Here is a 25,461-nt window from a genome sequence, read left to right on the forward strand (position 1 = left end):
GGCAAATTGAAAAGTGGCTCTTACAGTATGGCAAGTGAAATGATGACATCTTTTGACTGATTTAGATAGGCAAGAATTCTTTAAAAAGGGAAAGGTTCTAATAAATATTTATTTCCCTCATTTTTTTTTCACATTTTATTTTATTATTATTTTTTTAATTTCCCTCATATTTAAGAACATTAAAGGATACTAGAAAAATAATGTAACCCCTCCCACAAAACAATGAAGGAACAATTTCATTTTAAAGAATTTTATTATAGGATGTTAATATTCAGGACACTTCAGAGCACCTTATTCTTCTAATTAGATTTTTGGTAACTGGTTTTAAACTGTTATTTGAGTATTTTCTCATACTGGCTTTCAGGCAAAAGTACTACTTAGTGATTGTTTAAGAGATGTTAATTTGATTAAACAGTTTATCCTTAATAACCTGAGACATCAATCCATGGATAGCTTCTATGGTAGTTTTACAGCTGGAAAGAAAAAACACATCACATAATATCATAAGAACTGAAAACTGTTTCAAACGTGCAAGTCCCCTCCCCCTCATTTCCATCCTTTGCACCCCCAATAATGATTTTTGGTTCTATTCATACTCCCCAAACCACACCAATTTATAGTTTATGCTAAAGTTTACTATTGTAACTTTCAGCCTCCTACATTTCTTTTGACCATTTCACTACTTACGAGCATCTTCACAAGAGAATGACAATGTAAAATTTGATATAATTCATAATAGTTAATTTTGTTACTTGTCACAAGGTTTGGGAAAAGTTATGTTTTAGAAGGTTACTGAAGTTGTGTATAATTCAGAATTATAGATGAATTCCAATATTACATTAAAATCTGCTATTCCTTATTGTTCATTACTTAGAATAATTTTAAAAATCTTACGCTTTTTTTCCCTGAAATAATCACAAACACCCTTCAAACAATTCAAAGTCAAAATTAGGCTAGTGAGTGAAGGACTTTGATTTTAGAATTGATAAAGGAAAAACAAAACAAAACAAAAAAATGATAAAAACCCTACCAATATTCAGAAGAGATGCAATTCTTGTAAAGTTACCCCAAAAAAGGAAAATTCTGCTTTTGTATTACTACTTTTAGCCTTCCTACTTCTCTTCTTATATAACTACACATTCCCACAGTGAAATTTTTTGCTTCATAAGAAACTGAGATGTAAAGGCAGATAAAATTATAAATCAGACATACAAAGACAGATGAGCAAAATGACACACTTAGAGCAAGTATCAAAAGTAAGACCTGCTGTCAAATAAAAATTTAATTCTTATTCAGGCTACTAGCCCTGTGCCTTTTAAAAACCTACGGAGAAGAAAGGAATGAGATGATTCTAACTCAGCATAGCTGCTACTCCTAATACACTTCACCTTCCCTTCTCTCTCCTCTTTCCTAGTCTAGTTTTCCTTCAAGTGGATACCAAGGTATCTGTTTACATAGATGTCCACATAGTTTTCCCTTCCTCTTTACCTCTATCACATTCAAATGCAAATTTTTGTGAAAGTAAATGTTATTTAGTAGTCTTCCCAATCCTGTGTGCATCTGAAGGACCACGTAATTATTTCATAAGTTATCAGAGAATGTATTCCAAGTTTGTTCCTAAAAATTCTTGGTAGTGAAATTTGAGATACTAAATTACTGTATAGTGTAAAGGATTTTTAGTATAAATGATTATTTCAGACAAATACTTTAAGAGAGATACAACTATTTCTCTGATATTTAGGGGTTTAAAACTTTATAAAAATTTGAAATTGGTTAATTTAAGAAATCCTAATTTAATCCTCCTAAAGATGACTAAGTCAGAGTAGATTAGGACATCCTTTTGAATTCTTTTTTTTTTAAAAGATCCAGCAGTGGACCTGTTTTGTTAGTTATACTTTCTAGCTGAACCTAGAAAAGGTGATGAAAATTTTCATATTACCTAGACCTTTAAGCATTTAATATTCTTACCTAATATGCCCTAAATTTTCAAAGTTAAAACTTGCATTTGACAACTCTTAAAGGTCCAAAGAAGTAATATTCAGATACCACCTAAGTTATAAGTAAGTTGAACTATATGGAATTTGAATCCTGTTATTTGCAAATCTTGAAAGAAAAAGAGGAGCAGGAATAGGTTTGTTCTCACCTGTCTCGCGTAGCTTTGGCAAGTTTGTCTTCTGATTTTCGGTCATGTGTTTCTAAACCCAACATGAAACTCCCCCGTCCCAGCTGGGCTTCTGACTGTTCTAATTTTTCAGACAGATCAAAGACCTGACCAGTGGTATAGTCTGCATTCTGTGGGGAAAATGATATTATGTCAATATACAAAGTCTATCACTTGAAAAATATACATGTATGTAGATTCTCTTCTGTATAGAACATTTCATTTACAAAGTTCCACTATGAAATCTAAGTGGACAGTCAGTGAAGAAGTCAAATTGTACTTGTAAAGACTGATTCCAAAGCTCAGGCAATTCAAGTGTAGAGTTTTTCCCCTTTTATAATTTCAAGATTAAATTTGGAATTTTTCTTTCTGACTGCTTAAATCTAATATTTGTTATTATGAGAGGCTTTGAAGTACACAGATCTGAGTCCAGGTTCTGGCCCTGCTGTAGATTAGGTGGGAGGCCTTGGGAGAACTCCTTTACTTTTCTGAGCCTTCAAGTCTTCTTGTGAAAATGGGGGAGGAAGGTGATAGTTTCTACCTTAAAGCTATTCTGAAGATTAAATTAAGTAATGTATATAAAGTTCTTAGGACTGTCCATGGCACCCGGTAAAGGGTTAATAATTGTTAGCTAATTTTGTTATTTTTTGTTGTTGAACTCCTAGAATTAGTATTTATGACAATATTTAAAATATTATATTTGTTTTAGCTTTTCTGATTATAAAACTAAGTTATATACAAAATTTGGAACATGTAGAATATAAAGAAAAAAGGAAATACCTAGAACCCCTCCACTTAGCAATAACTAAAGTTATACTTTGGAGCATTTCTATATGCTCACACACACACTCACATGTAGTAAGCGGGAACATGATATATACTGTTAATATTTCATACATTTAAAAGAATTTTAATAATTACATATGTACACTTAACTGTAATATTTATGGATCTTTACGTTATTCTATTTGCAGTTTATAAGACTGTACAGGAAATATATTTCGACTACAAGACACTTTAAAAAAGTTATTTGCTGTCATCATAGTTACTACAAAGAGCCCTTTAAAATGCTACCGATGACTTTACAAACTCGGGATATTTTTAAACGATGCAATTATATTCACTTTGTCTGAATCTACATGGTTTAGGTCACCAATACATTCCCTCCCAACAGATTTGGAGACAACCCTAAGGTTTGTAGACCACTTCGCATTTGGAAGATTTAGCTCAAGCTGTAAAAATGTAAGATGGGAGAAACAGTCATACTATTAAAATGGGAAAAAAAACCAGTTACAGTTCAAACACACAGAGAATTAACATAAATCAGAAAATAACTTTTTTTCTGGTAGCTTTTAGATTACATGCCTTAGCTGGGGAAAGAGATGAAATGAACATGTATTTATATATTTTTTCTTAAAATGCTGCAATGTACTAGGTATAGAATCACAAAAAGAGGAAATATAATTTGACATTTTCTTTATTATTGTCTTCAATATATGCAGTGCTGGAATACAGGGACAGCCATAGCTTGAGTAAGTAGAGCTGTACATGCTTTTATACGAAAGTCAAGACTGCTCTGGTCTTAAGTCCTCCCCTTGCCACCATGTGTTACTTCTGGCTGCTATTAGTAAACTTGCCTCTAAGGAACTACCACATATAAGGCATTTAGCAGTGTCTGATACATAGAAAGCATTTAATAAATGTTTGCTATTATGATCATTCACCTTCCTTCTAATTTGCTACTTTTGACTGTTGAGGATAAGAAATAGGAACAGAAAGCTTGTCAGAACTGTATTTAAAATCATAGTAAATATGCTCAAGTGAGGTCTTTTCCCATGAATACAATGACCCAAAGAAACAAAAAAATAATTTATTGAGGCTTTATTGTATGCCAAGCACTTTGCTAACTGTTTAATTTATAGAGTATTTCATGTAATTCTCAGTGTACTTAACAATGTAGGTACTATTATCATTGAGCCCAAGAAAGACTCAGTCACATTAAGTTAAGTTCTGAAGGTCACACACAGCTAGTAAAGGGGCAGGTATTTCTGAACTGAGTTTATTTTATTCTAAATTTTGTGGTTCTAACCACTATACTATACTGCTGTACTATATAAAGTGACTTACTTAAAAAAAAAAAGGTAAAACAAAATAAAAAAACGGTTCCTTGCTAAGCTCTAGATAGAAGCTTGTTAAATAAATATCCTTCTAAATGTTAGAATCATTGCCTTTTTTCCTTCCCACCTGTTCAGCTTTAAGGTAGTGATATTCTGATTTCCTTCTGCGGACATTCTTAGTCCACATGCTCCTGAAGGAGTTTCTTCTACCCCAGCCCAGCACTGAAGCTTTTGCCCTGGCCCATTGTGTGTGTGTGTGTGCGCGCGCGTGCGCATGGAAACATGCAGGCAGGTAGGTAGGTAGGTAGGCGTGTGTGTGTGCGTGTGTGCGTGCGTGCCTGTGTGTATGAAGTTTGAAACTTAAGCTAACTGACCTGAAATTAAAGCTGACAGAGAAAGACTGAGACCTCATAATATTGTTTGCATGCAAACTTAGGCTGTGGCTGAAGTAAGCCCTACTCCTGGACTTTTCAGTTTACAGGATTCTCTTTTCTGTTTAAGCCAGTTTGGTTGGGTCTCTTGTCACTTGTAATCAGAGTCCTACCTGAGACACACAACAAAAAACATTACCTATATTTTTCTCTCTCTAAGTCTGTTTAAGGCAGGGGCAGATATTACCCTCATCTGGCCACTGTATTTGTCATCTAGACTTGGTCTCATTGGTATATGACACAGATTTTGGCTTGGCCTAGTACCCCAATCCACCTCTGGTTATGTAGTCTATGACCCCACCTGCTACCTTGGCCAGAGCAGATATAGCTTTTCCATAAAAAAGGAACTTATATAGATTAGATAAAAATTCAAACACATTTCTTGCAAGCACAGTACTTACAGTAAGCAAGCTAGAGGAACTCAGCGTATTCACCCAGTATTTATTCCACAAAAGCTCAAGCAATTTGCGATCCAAAGAAGATTTGAAATATGAGACTTCTAAGGCATAATATCTATGAAACAAAAGCACATATTTAGTAGGTAAAAAAAATTCAACAGCATCATATAAAAGTTAAATATAAGTGAATTACATTTAAATCCAAATAGTCATGTTTTAATTTTTAGTCCAATAGAACAATAGGTAAACATGGTTTCCTTACTCTTCAGGGGTGTAGTTTCAAATCTTCCATTAACTATAAACAATCTTGTGTTACATTTCTTCCCTCTGTAGAGTCCAGTAATTCCTAAGGAGTTATCAAGAACTAATCAAAACTTCTCAGTGATACATGTTTATCCATGTCATTGAGTTCATAAATTCCAGCCAATAGCACATAAACTTAATGAACTGCCTCTCTAGGGTCAACTGTAACTTTTGTTAGGCTTTTAAAAATACTGAAAATGACACGTTGATTCCCCATTCCTCACTTTCTAATCCCAATTAGGGCCTACTGCTTTTTGGAAAAGTAAACTTCAAAATAGGTCCTTAAAGCATGAAAAATAATTTCTGCTTCCAAAGGTGCCTAATTTATAATAAGGGGTAGCAAGAAAAATTTGGTTAAATGTATGAAAAACATATATATTTTTTAAAGTAATAAATATTTGAATATCTCACTATGTTCTGTAAATCAATGGATACAAAGAAACACAAGGGACTTCTTTACCGTAAGGAGCTTACCATTTTTATGGGAAATTTGGAATGAATCTACAAAAAGTGAAATATTAATGATGTATGTTGAATAACAATAAGTGATGCTATAGTGCACATTTAATCACCCACCAATTAAATGGTAGAAATGAGTACTCATGTATAGACAGAACTACCTGAGAAGTCCCAGGACTTAAGAGTAACTCTTGCATGAGTCTACAGTGTGGTTATGTTTAGAGCAAGAAGGGCATTACGCAGAGAGCTCTGACTCACAAAAAGGAAAGTCATGAAAGGGCTAATACGTTAACCAGTTTGCCTGGACAGTTTGGCAGTAGCAGAATTATGTGAGGGAAACCTAGAAAGCTATGTTGGGGTCGAGTTGGCAGAGGACATTACAAAAAAGGCTAAGAAATTATCTTCTAGTTACTTGGGACTCATGGAAGGTGTCTGAGCAGGTCAAGGATATAGCCAAAGAAGTGTTTTAGAAAGCTGCCTGTGGTAGAATGTGTTAAAGGAGAGAAAGTGGAGGCAAAGATAACTCAAAGGATGGCGCCGCAGTGGGGCAGATGTAAGGAGAAAAGGCTGACTCAGGTTAGTGATGCAAAAGATAAAGACACATGGATACAACCAAAAAATGCTTGTTGATTCAATTAAAGAGTGAAGAAATTGGAATATGAATTTAAAGACATCAGAATTAAGTAATAGCCTTTTCAATATTAAGATACTCATGCGTATGTGTAGATGAAAAGGACATAGCTAGTGAAATGTAGAAGTGGAATAAAATATTTCTTGAGCACCTATTATGTCCTAGTGCTTTGCATACATTCTCATTTAATCTTCCCCGCAATTATACAAGGAAGGATTTATTATTCCCATTCTACAGACAAAGAAATAGCTCTAGAGAGTAAAGGCCTTGTTCAAAGCCTCACAGAAAGTGGCAGCAAAAGGATGTAAGTTATGTCTGTTACGAAAACTTTAGTCTTTACTGTTACATCCAGAGTGTAGACATTTAAGACATTATTTAAGAAGTGAGGCCCTAGGAGTTGAATGGGTTAGGCATGGGGAAGGGGGGCAGGGGCTCCAGTGGACAGATTAGCTTTAGAAAGGAGGGGTTGTACCTGACAATTTAGAAAAAAGAGGTGAGAGGATGAGCACAGCAGCAGATATTTAGATCTACAGAGGATGGAAAATAAGGGAACTCAAACTTGAGGGTCTAGAATAGACTTTTATGTTTTAAAACTTATGGATCACCTTAATGTAATTACTGTTTTAATTCCGTAGGTTGATGCAATGAAATTTTTTGGTCTAATATGTAGTGATTAGCTGCAAATCTCAGTAGCAGAGTTGAAAACAAGAAGAATATTCAAAATTACTCGTGGAGCTAAATCCTCATCTTCTTTACAGGATGTCAATAATAGATACTGCCTAGAACTGAAAATCAAGAAGTAGCACTATCAGCATGCTGTCTGAAGTTATGGGGGTAAATACTTAAATGGAATAACTATCACAGTTTAAGGGACTGTCTCTGGGGAATGGGAAAGGGAACGGTACAAGATTGTTGTTTATTTTATAATAAATTTCATAGAACCATTTGACTCTATAACACTGATAATATACAAGCTAATTTACAAAATAGTTTGTGTCCTATTTTCTCTCTTCAAAGTTAAGTATATTTAATATCTACATTATATTTTATGTTTAAAACAAACTTTGGACTATGATCTGGGGTTTAAGGTAGGAAAGAAAAAAGAAAGGTCAATATAAATTGCAAATAATAGCTCACTGTCAAATAATTTCGGAAATGGCTCTGTAACCAGCCTGCACAAAACCCCTGATCTTTCAACTTGGCACTATGTTTCATTAAAGATTTGAAATAAAAATAAATTAAGCCATTTATTTGCCCTTTGAAAAAGTTTACTCTTTATTTAGGAACTCGTCCTAAGTAAGGAAGTATCTGTGAATATCCTGTAACTGCAGGTTCAAAATTCTAGGCTCTAGCAATGCAGTAGCTAGAAAGCACTACTCCTCTTGGATAGGCTCATATTTCAGGAAAACAGGAAATGCAGGCTTGTTTGGATACAGAAAGCATAGACTGCCTCAGTTTTTTTTTGTTTGTCTCAAAAGTTGCTGCTGCTGGTGAAAAAAGGCAGAGTAGATATTAAAGGTATAAGCTTTTGATACCGTAACTCAATATAAATGAAAAAAAAAGGATTGTTAACTCTGAAAATTGAAGAATCACAGCAAAGGTGTTTCCATGCTTAGAAGCAATTCTCTCAAAGAGAAATGGCTTAAATTCTTTTCAGTAGGACCGATTAAGTGATTTAATCCCAAACCTCTAATTGAAAAATAAAATAGAATCTTTTTTTTCCAGACGTATGTCAGGGATGACTGAAAACCAGAAGTATTTAAAAACTCATTTTTAGAAATTCTGGAATTTTCTAAGAATTTTGAAACAGAAAAATAAGAGCAGTAGTAGCATAGGCGATATGGCGAAAAGGGACACTATATAGTCATTTAGGCCACATTTTTTTTGAGGGGGTGCCCACCCTACTGTGTGCCATACCCCGTTTTAAATGATAGGACAGAGCAGTGAATTGATTCTACCCTCATGAAGTTCACACTCTAACGTGGTCAATAACAAGGAAGCAAAAACACAGCAGATGGTGACAGGTGCTAAGAAGAAAAATAAAGCCTGGAAAGGGAACACTGAGTGACAGGAAGGTGCTATTTTAAATAGCATGACCAATGAACATTCTCTGTTAAGGTATCCTTTAAAGAGACACTCACTGATTAAAATAGTGAGTCACATGGAAATAAGGAATAATGTTCCAGGCAGAGGGACTAGCAAGTGCAAAGGCCCTGAGGCAGGAGCCTGCCTAGTACATCTGACAAACTATAAAAAGGCTACTATGGCTGGAGTGGAGACAGCAAAAGCTCAGTGACAGGAGATAGTGTCAGAGAGGTTTTAGGGGCCAGACTACAAAGGGTTGGTAAGGTAAGGTACGGTTGGTTCATGGTAAGGACTATGGATCTTATTCTTTGTGAGACGGGATGTCACTCTGAGAAGGAGGAACATGATCTGACTTACATTTTGACAGAATCTGTTTGGCTAACAAAAGACCTTTAAGGGGTGAAGGGCAGAAGCAGGAAGACTAGCTAGAAGGCTAGTGCTTTGATTTAGGTTTCAGATGGCTGTGACTTGGGTCAAGGTGATAATTAAGAGAGGTGGCAAGATATATTTAGAAGGTGGAGAAAACTGTCTTCATTGGTTTCTTTACCAATTTAAAAAACTGAGACATAATTCACATACCATAAAATTCACTATTTTAAAGGAATATGCAATTAAGTAGTTTTTAGTATGGCTTCTTTAACTTTTGGAGTGAAAATGTTTAGGAAGAATTTCTACTGTGTGGAAGTTGGGTACATTGAGGGCTGCAGAAACGCTAGTGTCAGGCTGGTGCTGAATACTTCCCTTGACTGTTAATTTCATTAATGGGCCAAATACCTTATACATTCATAAAATGTTTATGGTTGTATGAAAGGCAAATAACATGTTAGATTAAAACAATTATTAATAAAAATTGAAACATTATCCTAAATTTTTATAGTTTTACAATTATTTTAAAAGGTATTATGAAATGCATTTCATCTGAACTTTTTTTCTCATCTATAAAATTAGGCACTTGGTCTGGATGATCTCTAAGGTTTCTTATGCTTATTTCAGCATCAGATACATTTTAAAATTACTTACTGTTTGCAGTGTACACCAAAGTCTTCTATTTTATTAAGTGGGATAGTCTGGTACTCAGAAGGTCCTTCATCAGGAGGTTTGTAGCCCTAAACAAAAATGAAGAAAATAGAAGATTTAAATAAAACAGAGGAAAAAATGTATGTTTCTTTATGCAGCTTTCTATTTATAGAAACATTAATTTGGGGGAGCCAAATACTGAACAGAAACATTCTAATTAAAAAAAAGTATATTGCTTACACCCTTCCTCAATATCACTGGTGGCTGAAGGCTGGATTTGGCTTACAGATTCATTTTTCTTGTCCTTAGATGCTGTACACTTGTGCTCGTATCTATTCTAGATTGTAGGGAAGGAAGTAGATGTATTTAATTTGTTTCTCTAGTACTTGTCAGAATGCCATGGGCATACAGATAATTATTAACAAATGAAGACTGTTTTTCTAGTAAAATTAACAATATGCAGCACAAATGTACTGTCTTGTGCTAAGGACAATTTGTGGTAGTTTGACTGCCATTTTGTAAATATTAAATTGTTTTAGAACAGAATGAGACACTAACCATAACACACCTCTAAAAGTAAATTAAATATTTGGAATTTAAAAAAATATAGGGGCTTATAATTTTTAAAATTACCTTTGGGTATGTCCTAAAGGCTCCAAGATTCACTTTCCCTGCAGATATTGTTCTTGTTGGGTCAATCTACAAGAAAAGTATATTTAATATCTGCTGATTATAAAATCATTATATACTTCCATTTGTCTAAACATTGTAAGCCTAGAAATACATATGTATGTATAACACTATATGCACACACACAATTAAAATAAACAAATAATAGGGAAAAAATAACCAAATGGAAAAAAATTAAAGTGGTTAAATGTAGAATTCTCATAGTTAATTTAGGGATTAGATCTTATTTTTATACTATTTAAAAATACCAGTGGAAGATCTGCCCCACTCTGAGCATAGCAAGAGATGCTCTAGCAATTTCAGACTTAGTCAAATCAGTCAACACTGACCGAATGCCTACTGTGTGCAGGGAACTGAGACAGAGGTGCTGTAAACACCCTCATCTTACAGAGTGGGGGAAGGCTGAGTAAGCTGTTCAAAGTTTCAGCTTCAAAGAGGTAGAATTAAGATTCAAACCTAAACAGATTGACACCAGAGCCTTGCTTTTTACCACACAGTTTTTTCCTCTGTATACTTGCTTTAGTAAATCTTCATGAAAAATTAATTAAAACTGGTTGTAAAAATACTTACTACCACTGCTACGAATGGTTCCTGGAACTGCTGATTGAGCATCTGAGTACTAACATCAATCCCAGAAAGCCAGCAGCCATAGCCAGGGTGGCTGTGATACCAGCCAATTGCATTTTCAAGGCGGCCAACCTAACAAATGATGAGAGCAAAGGAGCTTGAGGTTCCTGTTTAATCTTTCAGAGATGCTTGTCATTTACTTGTTTACACAGCCTTATGGTAAAATAACAGTATGCAGAGCAGTCAAAGCATATGCTGCTTTCAGGGAAAAAAAAAAAGGGTATTTTAGATAACACATGCCCAAAGCACAAAATAATAATGTACAATAAGGGCATTCAGTTTCCTTCCTACCTCTTTCCCCTCAACTAGTTTCTCAGCCCAGAAGTTACCACTATAGCCAGCTGCTTACATATGTCTTCCAGAAATATTCTTTGCATATATGTAGATTAATAAAAACACACACAATGGCATACCACATATGGCATTCTACAGTTTGCTTTTTCACTTAACAAAATATTCTGGGGTTTGTTTCATATAAATAAATACATAAAGGCTGACTAGCCTTTCATTATATGGATGACTACTTCATTATATTAGATATACCATAATTTAATCAGTTTTATATTCAGGGACATTTAGGTTGTTTCCAAATTTTTGGTTTTAAACACATACAACTAATGTGTCAGAATTTTTTAAAAAATTTAATTGAGATATAATTGACACATATTAATTCAGGTGTACAACATAATGATTTGTTATCTGTATATACTGTGAAATGATCACCACCATAAGTGTAGTTAACAACCATCACCACACAGAGTTACGTATTTTTCTTCTTTTAAGATCTACTCTTGAGTGAGAATTTATTTTAAAAAAATCCATGCTAATTTCATATACATTTTATATAGCAATCGTTGAAAACAAGTTAAGATACAAACTTTAATGTAAAAAGGATAACTTTAAGTTTAGAAAAGTCACAATGAGACTCTTAACTTGCAGTTACCAAATTTTAAGGAACAGCATTTTTACCTGTTTGGCGTTTTCTATGTATGCGGCCATGTACTCATATGCAGCAGCCTGAGCATTTACTCGGGTTTCAGTGCCCTCTACAGGCAAAGCAAAACTGTCCATAATGATCATGGTTTCACCATCCACCTTTCCCAGCATCAAGCCCATCACTTCCAAGTTGCCTCCTGATCTGGCATGCATCACCATTTTCAGTAGAGCCAATGCTGAGATTTTGCAGTACTTAAAGTAATGGTGACTACAAAACAAAAGCATGGTGTAATTAACTTTCTTACATAAAGTACAATTTCAAGACAGTTTTTGCAGAGATTAAGTATTGAAGGAATTTACACTGGTAGATTGGGGAGAATGTAAAATGTGGGAAATAAAAAGGAAGTATAAAAGGACAGTTTCTGAAGGGGGATGGAAATGATACACATGTAAAAAGACTACGGGGTATTTCCCACTGGTGGAAGGGAAAAGGAGAAAATAGTTTTTTAATATGATACTTAAGTAGAAAGGAAGAAAATATGTGACCAGTTCAATAGACTTCTCCATTAATTTTGGAACCACCAAATCTTGGTTTCTAACTCTGGATGGATGGTTGTGCCTCACTATTCTCAGCCTCAACCTTCTGGACTAACCATAAAGAATGTGGGCTCTGACATCCATCTACCTAGGTTTGAATCCTTGCACTGCTATGTCCTAGCTGCGGCCTTGAGACAACCACTTAATGTCTGTGCCTGTTTCCTTACCTATAAATAGGGATAGTTCATAGAGTTGTTGTTAGGAAGAAATAAAGTAAATGAAATAATGAGTGCCTGACAATATTAAAACTTTTTAAGTGCTAGCTGTTATTAGCATCATTAACCTATATTTTACAGTACTCTCAAAGAACAGTGTGTTGATGGTTGAGGCTTCTCTGTGGTATCAGCCTCAAAATTGAAAATGTAGCCCTAAAATCTTCAGTTCTACTATGATAACTATTTCAGTTTGTCATCTGTGGTTGTGACTAAACTATTGTTGAATAAAATTACATTTCAGTCTCACTGATGCAGCCCAAGACAGCTAGGATGCATATAATCAAAGACACAGACAGTGAGGCAAGCTGATAGTTTCCAAATATTTAATAGGCTGCATCAACCTAAAATGCACAGCCCTCTGTGGAAATAGGAGATGGCCAGGCAAACTAACCAGTCTGTAATGAATGGTCAGTTAGTGTCTTTGAGAAGCTTTTTAAAGATGTCTGCTCACAGATTTAGATCACAACTGAAAAATATGGAGACCTGGTCTTGGAAGTCAAGATAGAAATTACAATCTTTGCTTCTCTACTGGGAAAAGAAAAGACAGTTATTGTGCTTCTATTACATATGTTCTAGACCATTTTTTATACATGATTTCATCTAATCTTTATGACATCACCAAGAGATAGGTCTTTTTTTCTGTTTTATAAATAAAAAAAGAAGATAAGTAATTTTCCTAGAGTCAGTGACAGTTGTGAGATTTGGTCCTAGGTCTATTGCTCACTTCAGAGTTCACTGCCTCAGTGTAAACATGAAACAAGTTATTCACTATATTTGCTTGTTTTCATATATGCAAAGAAGGAATAAAAATATAGTACTAGTTGTCATGAAGATTGAATGACATATGGAAACTCCTAGCTCAGTAGTAAGTACTCAATAAGCATTGCTGAATCTGAATACTGACAGTTAAAGCTTGCCTTGTAAAAACCGTGAGACAGATGAAGTACGGTTTTTGCTGTTGACCATCCTTTTCCTGTCTATCTCTCCATTAGAGAGACTGAGTAACAGTATCTGCTCTCAGGAAAGGATAAATGCTGAGAATTTATTGCAAAGAATCCTTGACCTGTCATCACTCCCAGGGACACAAGGGTTTTGCTAAGGGGCAAAGGGCCTTAAGCTCTATTGATATAATTTCCAGATTACGTGAAATGGTGGAGTAACATTTTGGAAGACTGAGTAGAGCCTCGTTGTGTTTCTGAAATAATTACCAGCAACCAAAATTAGTTATAGATCTAAAAGTTGGCTCAATTATTTTAGAGACCCTTGGGCTGACTCAATTTCTGAAGATAGCTGTAGTCTTCAGTCTGAGATGAGCTGAAGGTCCCAACAAAGTGTATATCGACAACAGGGTTCAAGGCAGAGTGTGTAGCATATATGACAATACTGGGTGTTGAAAAGTGGAAACCCAAATCATGGCCTGTTATTTTCCTCTTCCATTCTCCCGAAACAAACGGGTTAGAGACATAATGGGGAGTCAAGCAAGCCCCTGTGGAGGGGCTTCGCTCTACTTACGGGGGTAAAAAGGTAAAGGAAAATTTCTCAGCCACTTATTCTTTCTCCTCCCTGCCCATGGTAAGACAAGCTCTATATTCCCTTCACTCCTACTCCCACTACCCCTGGGTCTCCCGCCACCCCTCCCCTCCCCTGCGTTTCGCCAGGGACCTCCTCACTCCTTAGTCCAGGGCTTCGCCGCCAGGATTTCTTGCTGCTGTTTCTTGTCGTATTTGTAGATTTCATCGATACTCTGGGCTTCCTGCATGTTGTTGGCTAATTCCCACGTTTTCTGGGCCATACCACTCCCGGAAGCCGCCATCGCCGAGGAATCGGAGAGGTTGTCGCCTCCACAACCAAGACGCAACTTTACCTCGCTAGGTTTCCGGGTGTGGGCTTCGGACCCACCCCACCACAGGTGCAAACTCGTACTAGACCCCCGAGGCAGCCATGACACCTAGAACCGGAGATGAAGTTGGTTCAGACCATTCGAGGATGGCGGGGGTCCTTCGTGGACGCGACCATATAAACAGCAGTTACACAATAGTTTGAGACAGAGAAATCTTCTTATGGCTGAAATACGATCTTGGGAACATATTATCTTGGAAAATCATCGGTGTGAGTTAGGACAAACACAAGGATCACGTAGGGAATGGTATAGCCTTCCGCACCGGAAGAAGGGCATGTAACGTTATGCCAGGAACTGTAATGACCTTCTTTGTTCATACTGCGCAGGCCCGGCCTCCGCCATATTGAAAACGGGTAAGATCTTAAGCTCGGATGGGTGGGGAAGTTTTTATGCGGCTGTTAGTACTTTGAAGTAAGTTTGCAGAAAGACTTAAAAAAAAATAAGGATATCTGTCAAAAAACTGAGATATAACTAGTTCTGGATGCTGGTTTTGAGAGACTAGTAACATGGCATCCTAGTTTATGTCCAGAAGAATCACTGCACATGCGTAAAATCTTACGGTCTCGTGGGGGTTTGGCACTAAGCTGCTCTAGAGGGGTGTTCTCTAGCTTTCAGAGGAGGGTGTGGAAACTCGTGGATGGCTACGGTCATGCCTTTTGGGTGTTTCTAAAAATTAATGTCTAGATGAGCTGTGAGTGTCCTGAAAATGTCCAGTATCTAGTTCTTATAATGGTTTACAGTTTAATCTTCTGCAGTGCTCTGTGAAATCACCTATCCCGAAGCCGAATTAATCTCAAGGAGACTATTTGTTTTCTTCCAAGAGTTAATATAGTGTTTAATTATTTCTTTTATTTGCGTGTTTGGGTATTCTTCCGTCTCCTCCCCAACTCCACACTAGATTTTAAATTCCAAAACAGGGACCAGTTCTGTATTGTTTTACCCCTAATACCTACCATAACTATTCAATAATGTTTTTGCTGGGACAAAGGGAAAAAAAAAGCATCACAGCTCCCCTCTCCAGCCTCATCTTTCTTTAGTTACCCTGAAACTTTGCATGAGTAGTCAGCATTGCCTAAAATGCTCTCCCTTAACTTTTCTGACTGTAAGCTTATATTAATATTTAAAAACACAGCTCAGAGATCTCTACCATGCACTCTTTCTTAACTTCCTCCTCTCTCCAGTAATCTTGTTTCCACGGTGTCTTTAAATGTCTGCCGGTGCTTCTGTAACTGTTACATTGCATTGGAATAATGTATTTGTTTACTTGAAAGTTTTTCTTTTCACTGTAAGCCTCAGAATGCAAGACACTCCACTCTGAGATGTATCCTCCACTTTTAGAAAGGTGACATATAGCTAAAACAAAAACGTTAGGGCTATGGAATCCACACCTCCGCCTGTGGTTTTGACTTTAACTTCCATTTGAAGAAAATCTGTCTTTCAAACCCTCTTACAAAGTAACTTAAGATGAAGAACTCTTAGTTCCACTGTCCTGGGAAGCTAGAGATCTCTTTTCTAGTGGTAGCACATGGCCGCTAAGTATTGGGGTGAACCGAATCTGTTGATTAGTAATAGAAGCCTAGGACAAAACGTAGACCAGGCTTCTGGGAGAGCATTAATGCCCCGAAGAGGTGTGCCAACAGTTTTTCTATCACTGCCAACCCCCGTCCCCCGCCTTTTTTTCCCCCCAGGCTCTGACCCAGGCCGGCTAGAGCTTTGAGAGCTTGGAGGCGACGGAGTTAATTTATCCTGGGAAGTGGCTCCTACGGTTTAATAGCTCCCAGGCGGAGCAGGGGAACCAGGTGGCCGTGTACCCAGCCCAGGTACTTACAAGCCCTGCGAACCGCCTGGCTTCCGTGCGGCCTCCGGGGCGGCAGGGGGCGCCGCAGGCCGCAAGGCCTTGCCCCGCGGCCGTAGAGGGGGCGGGGCCGCGCTGGGCCGTTGGCGAAGGGCGGGCAGAGGACTTGAAAGGCGGAGCCCGGGCCGGGCGGACCGTCACACTGTTCCCGCGCCAGGCGACGGCTGCCACCTCTTCGGGCCGCGAAGAGCCTGGCTAGAGCTTAGTGCGTCTCCCCCGACGCGAGGCCGTTTTCCTGAGTAAGCGTCCGCCGGCGGCGTGTGGGGAGCGGGCCTGGCGGGGTGTGGCCGTGGCTGGGGGGCGTCCCAGAGCTGGGTTCGCGGCCCCGGGGCGAGGGCAGGGGCTCCCTGAGGGCGGAGGTCTCGCGGCGGCCAGGCTGGCCGAGGTGCCGGGGTTCCCGGCGTCGGGGGCAGGGGTCCCCTGCCAACTGAGGTCTCGCGGCCGCCCGTCTAAGGGCGGTGCCCCAGTTACGGGCTTGCGGTCTAGCGGCAGCAGGGACGGGGGGTGGTGCGGGGTCTCTCAGTGGGTGAGGGTCTCGCCGTTGCGGGGCCAGCCTGGCGGCGATGCCTTGGTTACGCGGTCTGGACTCCGGGCCGCAGGTCCCGCCGCCGCCGCGGGTGCTGTTGAGACCCGGTTGCCTGACGACGCGTTGACGCTTCCTAACGGCGCCGCCGCCCGCAGCGCCCGGAGACCAGCTGTGCCTCCGCTCTCGTCCCTGCCCTCCCCATCGGCCGCTCTCTGCTCCTCGGCTAAGCCAGCCGAAGCACCTTTTCCTCGGAGCTGGTTAATGGTTAACGTTTTTTGAGTGCATGTGCGCTCAACGTTGTTCTCAGTGTTTTGCTTTGCCAAGTAAAATGTATTTGATTACCCCAGCGCTGTGAGTTCGGTGCTGCTGTTGTCCTGTTTCCCTTTGGCTCCTTGAGCTTGAGCCTCTTCTTTCTAATTGCCTTGATTTTAGAATTGTTATCTGGGATTTGGATACAGTTTTCAGTAAATGTTAGCAATGGGACTTATCTTTTGAGAGAGGCTGATTCTCGAGATTATAGGATTGAGAAGTATAGCTTGGATTTTCGGGGAGGCTAATTTCTAAAGTAAGCCACTACCTAGTTTCCAGACGCCTCGGGAAATGCACAAGCCTAAGATTAACCAATACGAGTTTGTAGAAAGTCATACATGTAGAGAGGTTCAACTTTATATGAAAGGATGGCTTTTCATATTGACAAGCAAAAAGGAATCCTATGGTAACCAGTGAGATGCTGCTTGCTTTTCTGCGTATTTCTTCTTAGTAGGCGTACACTGACTTTTTGCCTGTTAAGTATATGCTGAAATGCTCCCCAGGGATGAAATTTGGGGTCCGCTGCAGTACAGATGATCTTCTGGTAGGGTGCAAGTGGTTTTAGATAGGATAAATTGAAACAGGATGCTTTCAGTACAGTATTTCTCAAATGAAGTTTTTAGACATGTGATTTAACTATTACAAACTTTGAGCAGATTATCTTTTAACATCATTCGACTTAAGTTCTGATTGCTTTCCCGAGTGGGAGACAAGTGTTTGAATAAACACTTTGGAAATTTTGCATAACCAAAAGGTTATCTAATTTATGCTACTGTCCTTCGTCATCATTAATGATGTATTATGAACAGCTGCTAACAGACTTAGTGCCTTTATATATTTGTACTCTCTGTGTTGTGACCCCCAGCCTCCTTTCTACCCCCAGTAATATTTGCTTCTTAGCAACGTTTAGAGGCATTTGTCAAAATTTGGATGTGCTTTTGGAAGTTGCTCATGTGGATGTCATCTACCAAGAGAAAAAGACTGAGCACCTTTTATTTGGTGGAAAGGTTTCCAGAGCAATGGGAAATGAGGAACATTTTCCTGGTTCATGTCATCCCACCCTCTTTCTTCTAAGGCTTTTTCACAGGCTTCCCTCAGCATCTCACACCCGTATGTAATCACTCTCTGCTAGTCTGTCCTCAGTCCTGTTCTCCTACGCTAGGGTCTTTTTTCCCTAACAGCCTCTTCTTTACCTTTAAGGATCATTTTTAAAACTGCTAACCCTTTTTCCTCCTGCTCTATTCTAAGCTCCAGACATAATCAAATTGTTTTCTTGATACAGCCACTGGATCCTTTATGGGTGGGCCCCTCACATCAATTACCTAACCCCCATTCTGGCTAGACTGAGCCACTGTGGCAGGGGGCATAATCTTGAGGCCAAGGATTGTATTTTAAACTTTTCATCTCCCTAGCATCTAGAACAGTGTCCTTTGGGAAGGGAGTTGTTTTCCATTCCTCATGCTTCCATAGAGGGAGAAAATTTTCACTTCACTGAAGAGGGAAAAGGATGGGAGCCACATTTTCCCTTCTCTTTGTGATTGATGAAATTGGGGGAAGGTATTGGGCATACTCAGTTCTTTTTGGAGCCTCTCTTTTTTAGATTCGCTTAAGGTTTGCAGAATAAGTATATTTGGGTCTGTTTATATTTCTATCTACGTGATAAACATAGAGGACCTAAGTTTAAGATTTAAAAATGTTGCTTTGGATTATGATAAACAAGTATCAGTTATTGGTAATTTGAATGCAGTGTACTTTGGAAGCTTTAAAAAAAACAAAAAAACTGAGTAGTGATGTATACAAAGACTATGAAAAAACAATGAGGACTAATAAAATAGCTCTGATTTATTGATTTTTAAGTGTCAGCTGTGCCGTACATTTGTGTGTATCATTTCGTATTTTTCTTCATAGCAGCTGGGAAGTAGATATTTCCATTTTACAGGTGAGGAAACAGAGATAGAGAGGTTAAGGAACATACTGAGGTCAGTCACATAGAGTCAATTAGTGATGGAATTGGGTTTCAAATCCATGTCTTTCAGTTAAATTGATTTTCTGAAAACTATCATCTACATGCTATGTACACAGCAACTGGGAGTGAAAAACCTGGTAATAATACCTAGGAAAAAGTGTGACTGGTGTTACATTGTAGAGCGAAGGAAGACTGAAGAATCCCATTTAGGTTGATTTAAGCTGATCTTTCTTGTAACTTACTCTTTAAATTGTAAATATTCTTATTCTATTTTGTACTTAGGCTATATCCATTAATTCAGTCTCTGTGATTCATTAAGTAATTCTTGAATAATTTTGTTGTTGAAATATGTTTTATATAAGTTGTCACATGCTTTTAGGACTGAGAGGGAGAAAAATGGCTGTGACAGCAGGAAGCTGGCCTTTACTATCACCAGGGCCCTGGTGTTGCTAGGAACTGGCCTGACAATACTGCTTGGGCTTGGTGTTCTTCTGTTGAATTGTTTAATTCCATAGAATATCAACATCAGACAAAGCAGCTCTGTGTTCATGGTGGATCAAGAGAAAAACAATACCACTCCACAGTCATGTCCAAACACAGATGAAACATGTTGTCCCGGCCACAAAATGCCAGACGTCTCTCCCAGCTGATTATGACTGCTGCCTCTTCACTAGTTGCCTCTTTAGCCTCTCTGTGGATAAGACTCACTAAGATGTCCAATCACAGAATTACCCTCACTTCCTGACAGTATCTAATCCTGGGCAAGGCTCTGCTTCCTTAAACCCTCCCCCAAATCATCTCAAATCCTGTAATTCTTTTTCTGACACCTTCTTAATAAGATATTCCAGGGTACCCCTTGGTGGGTGGGCACTGAGAATGTATCTCTCCATGCAATGAGTAATAAACCCAACTAGTTTAACTATAGCAGTGTTCCTGGTGTACTTTGTCTGGAGGGCATTGCCAGGAGAATGCTTATTAGTATCTCTGACTCTTTGATTTAGTATTAAACATACTATATTCTAATCAGGTTAGATAGTAGGACAGAATTAGAATTAAACATATACTTACATCTGATAAATCTTATGTTTTAGCTATGACGTATTTTATGCTCACTACCATTGTTTTAAAATGTTTAATTTCTGTGATTGCTGTTGTATAAAATCAATTCTAGAGTTTATAATTTATGTTAAATTATTATAGCAAAGGGAAATTCAAGTATCTGTAAATTCGAGTGAGAGCTTTCAAAGCCTAATTAAAATAAGTGAACATGTTAAACTAATGTTAACAGATCTTAGGTAGCTCAGAGTGAAAGAGGTTTGTTACTTTTTTTTTTTTAAATTAATGACATTTCTGCTTAAATTCTTTATAAAATCCTATAGCAAATTATATTATAACATATGTATTATCCCATCATTATCTTCTATTCCTTTCAGACAAAAAGGGAAATTAGCAGATTTTAAGAACTGATTTTTTTTTAACTTGAAAACTACTGTTTACTATTGAACTGTTTTGAATTTTTACTAGGAAAAAATCTCTTGTGACAAATTGGACTTTAAAAGTGGCTAAAATAAGTTAACTTTTGTTGGTTTTCAGTATGTTTTGCTAGGGCCGTATTTTAAAATCAGTGTTCTTTTTGGAAGTAAATAATGGAATGAAATTCATGTTATGTACTACTCAACTGATACAAGTTTCAACATATTTCTTTTAGGTAAAGCTTGCTTTTCTATGTTTTTACAAATTATCATTGTCCCCCAAACATTCAAGTCAGTGGATGGTTTTTTTTCTTTAGCTCTCTTGTATTTCATATTGCTTACCACTTTTTTTCTCATATTTTTCTTTTCCTCTACAAAATATGTTGACTGGGTTTTCTTTATATTCTCTTTTAATTATTCCTTCTTTGTGTTTTTTTTTTTTTCCTAGCTTCTATTCTTCTGTCACCCCCTCAAGTGAACATTGTCCATTATTTTAGTTCTGGGTCATCTTTTTTCCCTGTCTGAGCTCATTTACCACAGCTTCAATTATTATCTTTAAAATTGTTTATTTTAAAATAAACATTTCTCATCTGGTCCTCTTGACTACTGAGTCTTGAATCTGCTGGAAATTTCTGTTATCGTATCTTACTAGCTCCAACTTAACATAGCTAAACCAAACCTTTCCAATCCAGCCACCTTCTTCTGACTTATTTCTGTCTAGGATTCCATTCACGTTTAGTTTCCAGGACTTAAAACTGTGGTCATCACTGGCTCCTTTCTTGCCAGATGTTGAAATTGTCATTAAGTTTTATGGGTTTTTGAAAAATGTATTACAAAAATTAACTTCGATGAGGAAAAGGATAGTCTTTTCAAGAAATGGTGCTGGAATAATTTTGTATCCATCTATAAATAATTTATAAACTTGATGACCCTTACATTGTTTGCAAAAATTAACTCAAAATGGATCATAGATATAAGATATAAGAAATAATAGGTGTAATAGAGAAAATGATAAAATTTCTAAAAGAAAACAGAAGAAAATATTTGTGATTTTAGGCTAGGCAAAACATTACGTGTGACACAAAAAGCATAATTGATTAAAAATTGATGAAAAATGGTTGAATTGGACTTCATAAAAATTAAAAACTTTTGCTTTTAAGAAGACATCACCACACGTTTATAGCAACTCCACTTATAATTGCCAAAACCCGAAAACTACCAAGTTAACCTTCAGTAGGGCAAAAGATTGGATAAATTGTGGTACATCCAGACAATGGAGTATTATTTAGTGCTAAAAAGAAATGAGCTATCAAGCCATGAAAAGACAATGAGAAACCTTAGTAGTACATATTAGTAAGTGAAAGAAGCCAGTCTGAATAGGCTACATATTGTATGATTATAACCATACTACATTCTGGAAAGGGCAAAACTATGGAGACAGTAGAAAGATAAGTGATTGCCAGAGGTTAGAGGGGAGGGAGGAATGAATAGGTGGAACACACAGTACTATTAGGGCAATGAAACTGCTCTATATGATACTTTAAAAGTGGATACATATTGTTATACATATGTCCAAACCCGCAGAATGTACAACACCAAGAGTGAGCCTTGATATAAACTATGGACTTAAGGTGATAATGTGTCAGTGTAGGTTCATTAATTGTAATAAGTGGACCAGGAGGGTAGAGGGTGTTGATAATGGAGAAGACCATGCATGGGTCAGGGCAAGGGATTTATGGGAAACCTGTACCTTAGGCTCAGTTTTGCTGTGAACCTAAAACTGCTCTAAAAAATAAATTATTGAAAAAAGACATTATTAGGGAAATTTAAAAGCAAACCACAGACTGTGAGAAAATATGTACAAAACATGTTCAGTGAAGGACAGGTATCCAGCATGTATAAAAGTTTTTTACAACTCAAGAAGAAAACAATTTAATTTTAAAAATGGACAGAAAATTTGAAGACAGTGTGCCAATGGTTATATATATGGATATATGAATGGCAAATAAGGACATTAAAAGATGCTCAACAACATAGTCAGTAGAGAAGTGCAAATTAAAAACCACAATGAGATTCTTCTACACACCCTGACTATCAAAAAGACCAAAAATACCAAGTATTGGTGAAGATATATAGAAATTGCAATCCTCATACACAGCTGGTTGGAATGAAAGAGTTTGGCAGTTCCTTAAAATGTTAAACATAGTTACAGATGAGTCAGCAATTCTACCCCTAGGTATTATCACAGAGAACTGAAAACACACTGAATCTACACAAATATTCACAGCAGCAGCATTCTTAAATAAGCCAAACAACGGAAACAACCCAGATGTCTAGCAGTGTGTGACTAGATAAACAAAATATGGTAGTTCCATATAATTGAGTACTATTTGGCAATTTAAAAAAAACCAACTAATTTTACAACTACTTACTGATAGATGTAACTATAAGGATGAATCTCAGAAATGTTATGTTAAGTGAAAGAAGCCAGACATGAAAGACACATATCGTATGATCCATTTATATGAAATTTCCAGATTAGGCAAAATGATAGACACAGAAAACAGATCTATGGTTGCCTGAGTGAGAGGTGGGAGTGAGTGAGGATTGAATACAAAGGGGCATGAGAGAGTTTTTTGGGTGATGGAAGCATTATAAAGTGTAATTGTGATAATTGCACAACTGTGTAAATTTACTAAAATTTATGGAACTGGTCACCAAAATGGGTGAATTTTATGGTGTATAAGTTATTCCTCAAAAAATCAACAACATTTTAAAAACAATCTCAGGACTTACTGAAAAAAATTTAAAATTCATGAGTTCATACTGATAATAAGCCGAAAAGTAAAAATAAGCAAAAGCAGGCTCTTAGAATAGAATGATAAATGTATATGCAGGGAGTTGTGGAATTGGAAAATTAGCATTTTGCAGGCATCTAAAATCAAAGATTGGATCAATTGAGAATCACCAATTGATACTTCATCTTGGAAATTTTGATCAGGAGCAGGGTGTTTGCATGATCTAAAAATATCTTTTTATAGACTACTTATTAGTTATAAGGAAACAGTAGTGCAGAAATCAGTCTTGACCACCACATGATAGAAAATAACATCAGTAGTAAAGAGCAGGTGGACGTGTGTGCAAGTATTGACACCTTTAGAACACATCGTCACCTATGTAATAGTTCTCCTGAGAATGCATAATCTGAATTTAGTCATGAAGAAACATCAGGCAAACTCCACATGAGGACTAATCTATTAAAAAGAGTAGGTGATGGGTGGGCTATGTTAAAAAAAAAAAAAACTCAGTATTACAAAAGACAAAGTAAGGTTGTAGAAATATTCCAAATTGAAGAAGGCTAAAGAGACAACGTTGAAATGCTGTACCTAAGCTAGACTGCATCCTGAACTGGAGAGAGAAAAATATGCTATAGAGGACACTAGTAGGTCAGGTGATAACAATGAAACATGGACGTAGATTAAAAAGTCAGTGTTACTGAACCTGGTAATTATATTGAGATTATGTAAGTAAATAAATCTAATTCTAAATACACAATGGAATGTTTAAGAGTAAAGGGCTATGTTATATGTATTTCACCCTCTGAATAACTTTAGAAAAGATTGTGTAAAGAGAACAAACTTGTGTGCATGAAAGCAAAGCAAGTGGTGCAAAATCATAACAGTAGGGAATAGATGAAGAGTATACAGGTGTTCTTGTACTATTCATGTTGTAACTTGTTATTTCCAAATTTTGTCCAAATAGTTAAAAAAAAAAAACTTTAAAGTGCTTTGACTTTAAGGTTTAAGGGGTTTTTTTGGTGTGTATGTGTGGATGGTGGTGGTTGCTCATTTTCTTTTTTATTTCTTTTCAGATATTTTAAGATATGTTGTAGGTTTTGGGGGGGAGTTGGGATTAAAAGCAGGTAGAGAAATTTTACTCGTTTAAGTTCTCAGTTTGATAATAGTGATTGAATACTAAGTGTAGAATGAGCCTGCATGTTAATAATTAGCCTAAAGATACTCTGATACGGCTGCACTCATTGAAGGGTTTTAAAAATCTTATTTAAAAATTTTTTTTTAGTATCTGCAAAATGGCTGATAATTTGGATGAATTTATTGAAGAACGAAAAGCCAAATTGGCTGAAGACAAAGCGGAATTGGAAAGTGATCCACCTTACATGGAAATGAAGGTAAAGTTAATCACTTTCTTCTAACATGTTTTACTAAAATTGTCTCTGAAGATTAGCCCTCTTTAAATGCAAAACATTCTCTTCTATGAGTGAGAAATCTTTTGTTTCCTACTTTAGGTTAGCTGTGCTGTCATTCTAACTCTGTGAGTCTGCCTGTGGACAAGATTCAGTAATTTTGGATGCAGTTTTTCTTTTGTGGTGTTTTGTATCTCGCAGTTTCTCCTCTCTCTTACTAGAGTTTTAATTAATAATTTATGTGCTTCCTAAAATAATTAGGAGACTAGTTCTAGTACAAGGAACTTTCAGAATATAAACAGAATAGATATAAAAGCAAGTTCTCATATTCTGTGTGAAAAGGTTCAATTTTTAAATGAATCAATATCTTAAACATTTTTGAAATCTGCAAAAGTGAATTTGTTACAATAGCTTCCTTTGTTTTGTGTATTTACTTTCCAGAATATAAATTTATTAAAATGTTTCTGAAAGCAGTGTCTAAAAAAGCTTTTTTAAAGCTTTCCTAATTTTAATTGAAGAGTCATTCATTCATTTAGCAAATACTTACTGAGACTGTGCTGGG

General features: G+C 37.0%; 2 protein-coding genes across 15 annotated transcripts in view; one reads left to right on the top strand and one right to left on the bottom strand.

Annotated features, from left to right (window-relative positions):
* Positions 1–234: 234 nt before the first annotated feature.
* COPS5 (COP9 signalosome subunit 5) lies at positions 235–14,828 on the bottom strand. 3 transcript variants are annotated; one of them, XM_010989004.3, is made up of 8 exons: positions 14,338–14,828; positions 11,889–12,123; positions 10,863–10,991; positions 10,236–10,301; positions 9,606–9,691; positions 5,111–5,222; positions 2,144–2,292; positions 235–473 (listed from the first exon to the last, which is right to left on the bottom strand). In XM_010989004.3, the coding sequence occupies exons 1-8, from the start codon at positions 14,478–14,480 to the stop codon at positions 389–391; spliced, it is 1,005 nt and encodes a 334-aa protein (XP_010987306.1). In that variant the 5' UTR covers positions 14,481–14,828; the 3' UTR covers positions 235–388. The 3 variants fall into 3 exon arrangements, with proteins under 3 accessions (XP_010987306.1, XP_031297390.1, XP_010987377.1); XM_031441530.2 differs by having other exon boundaries at positions 14,532–14,649; XM_010989075.3 differs by having other exon boundaries at positions 14,330–14,626.
* A 1,695-nt stretch (positions 14,829–16,523) lies between these two features.
* Positions 16,524–25,461, top strand: part of CSPP1 (centrosome and spindle pole associated protein 1) — an 86,039-nt gene continuing 77,101 nt past the window's right edge. For 10 of the 12 annotated variants that reach the window (XM_031441523.2, XM_031441528.2, XM_031441518.2 and 7 more), the window contains exons 1-2: positions 16,534–16,661; positions 24,776–24,884. In XM_031441523.2, coding sequence (XP_031297383.2) covers positions 24,786–24,884 — 99 coding nt within the window. In that variant the 5' untranslated portion in view covers positions 16,534–16,661; positions 24,776–24,785. Of the gene's footprint in view, positions 16,662–24,775; positions 24,885–25,461 lie in introns of all 12 variants that reach the window. The other 2 variants (XM_031441527.2, XM_031441529.2) reach the window with 1 other exon arrangement.

Source organism: Camelus dromedarius, chromosome 30, assembly GCF_036321535.1.
Source record: "Camelus dromedarius isolate mCamDro1 chromosome 30, mCamDro1.pat, whole genome shotgun sequence".
Taxonomy (NCBI): domain Eukaryota; kingdom Metazoa; phylum Chordata; class Mammalia; order Artiodactyla; family Camelidae; genus Camelus; species Camelus dromedarius.

Coding starts and splice junctions, on each gene's coding strand:
- COPS5 (XM_010989004.3), bottom strand. CDS start 14,480: ATGGCGGCTTCCGGGAGTGGTATGGCCCAGAAAACGTGGGAATTAGCC. Junction 5,223..9,605: donor TTTGGTGTACACTGCAAACA/GTAAGTAATTTT, acceptor TTTGTTTCATAG/ATATTATGCCTTAGAAGTCT. Junction 2,293..5,110: donor GTTCCTCTAGCTTGCTTACT/GTAAGTACTGTG, acceptor TTTTCCCCACAG/AATGCAGACTATACCACTGG.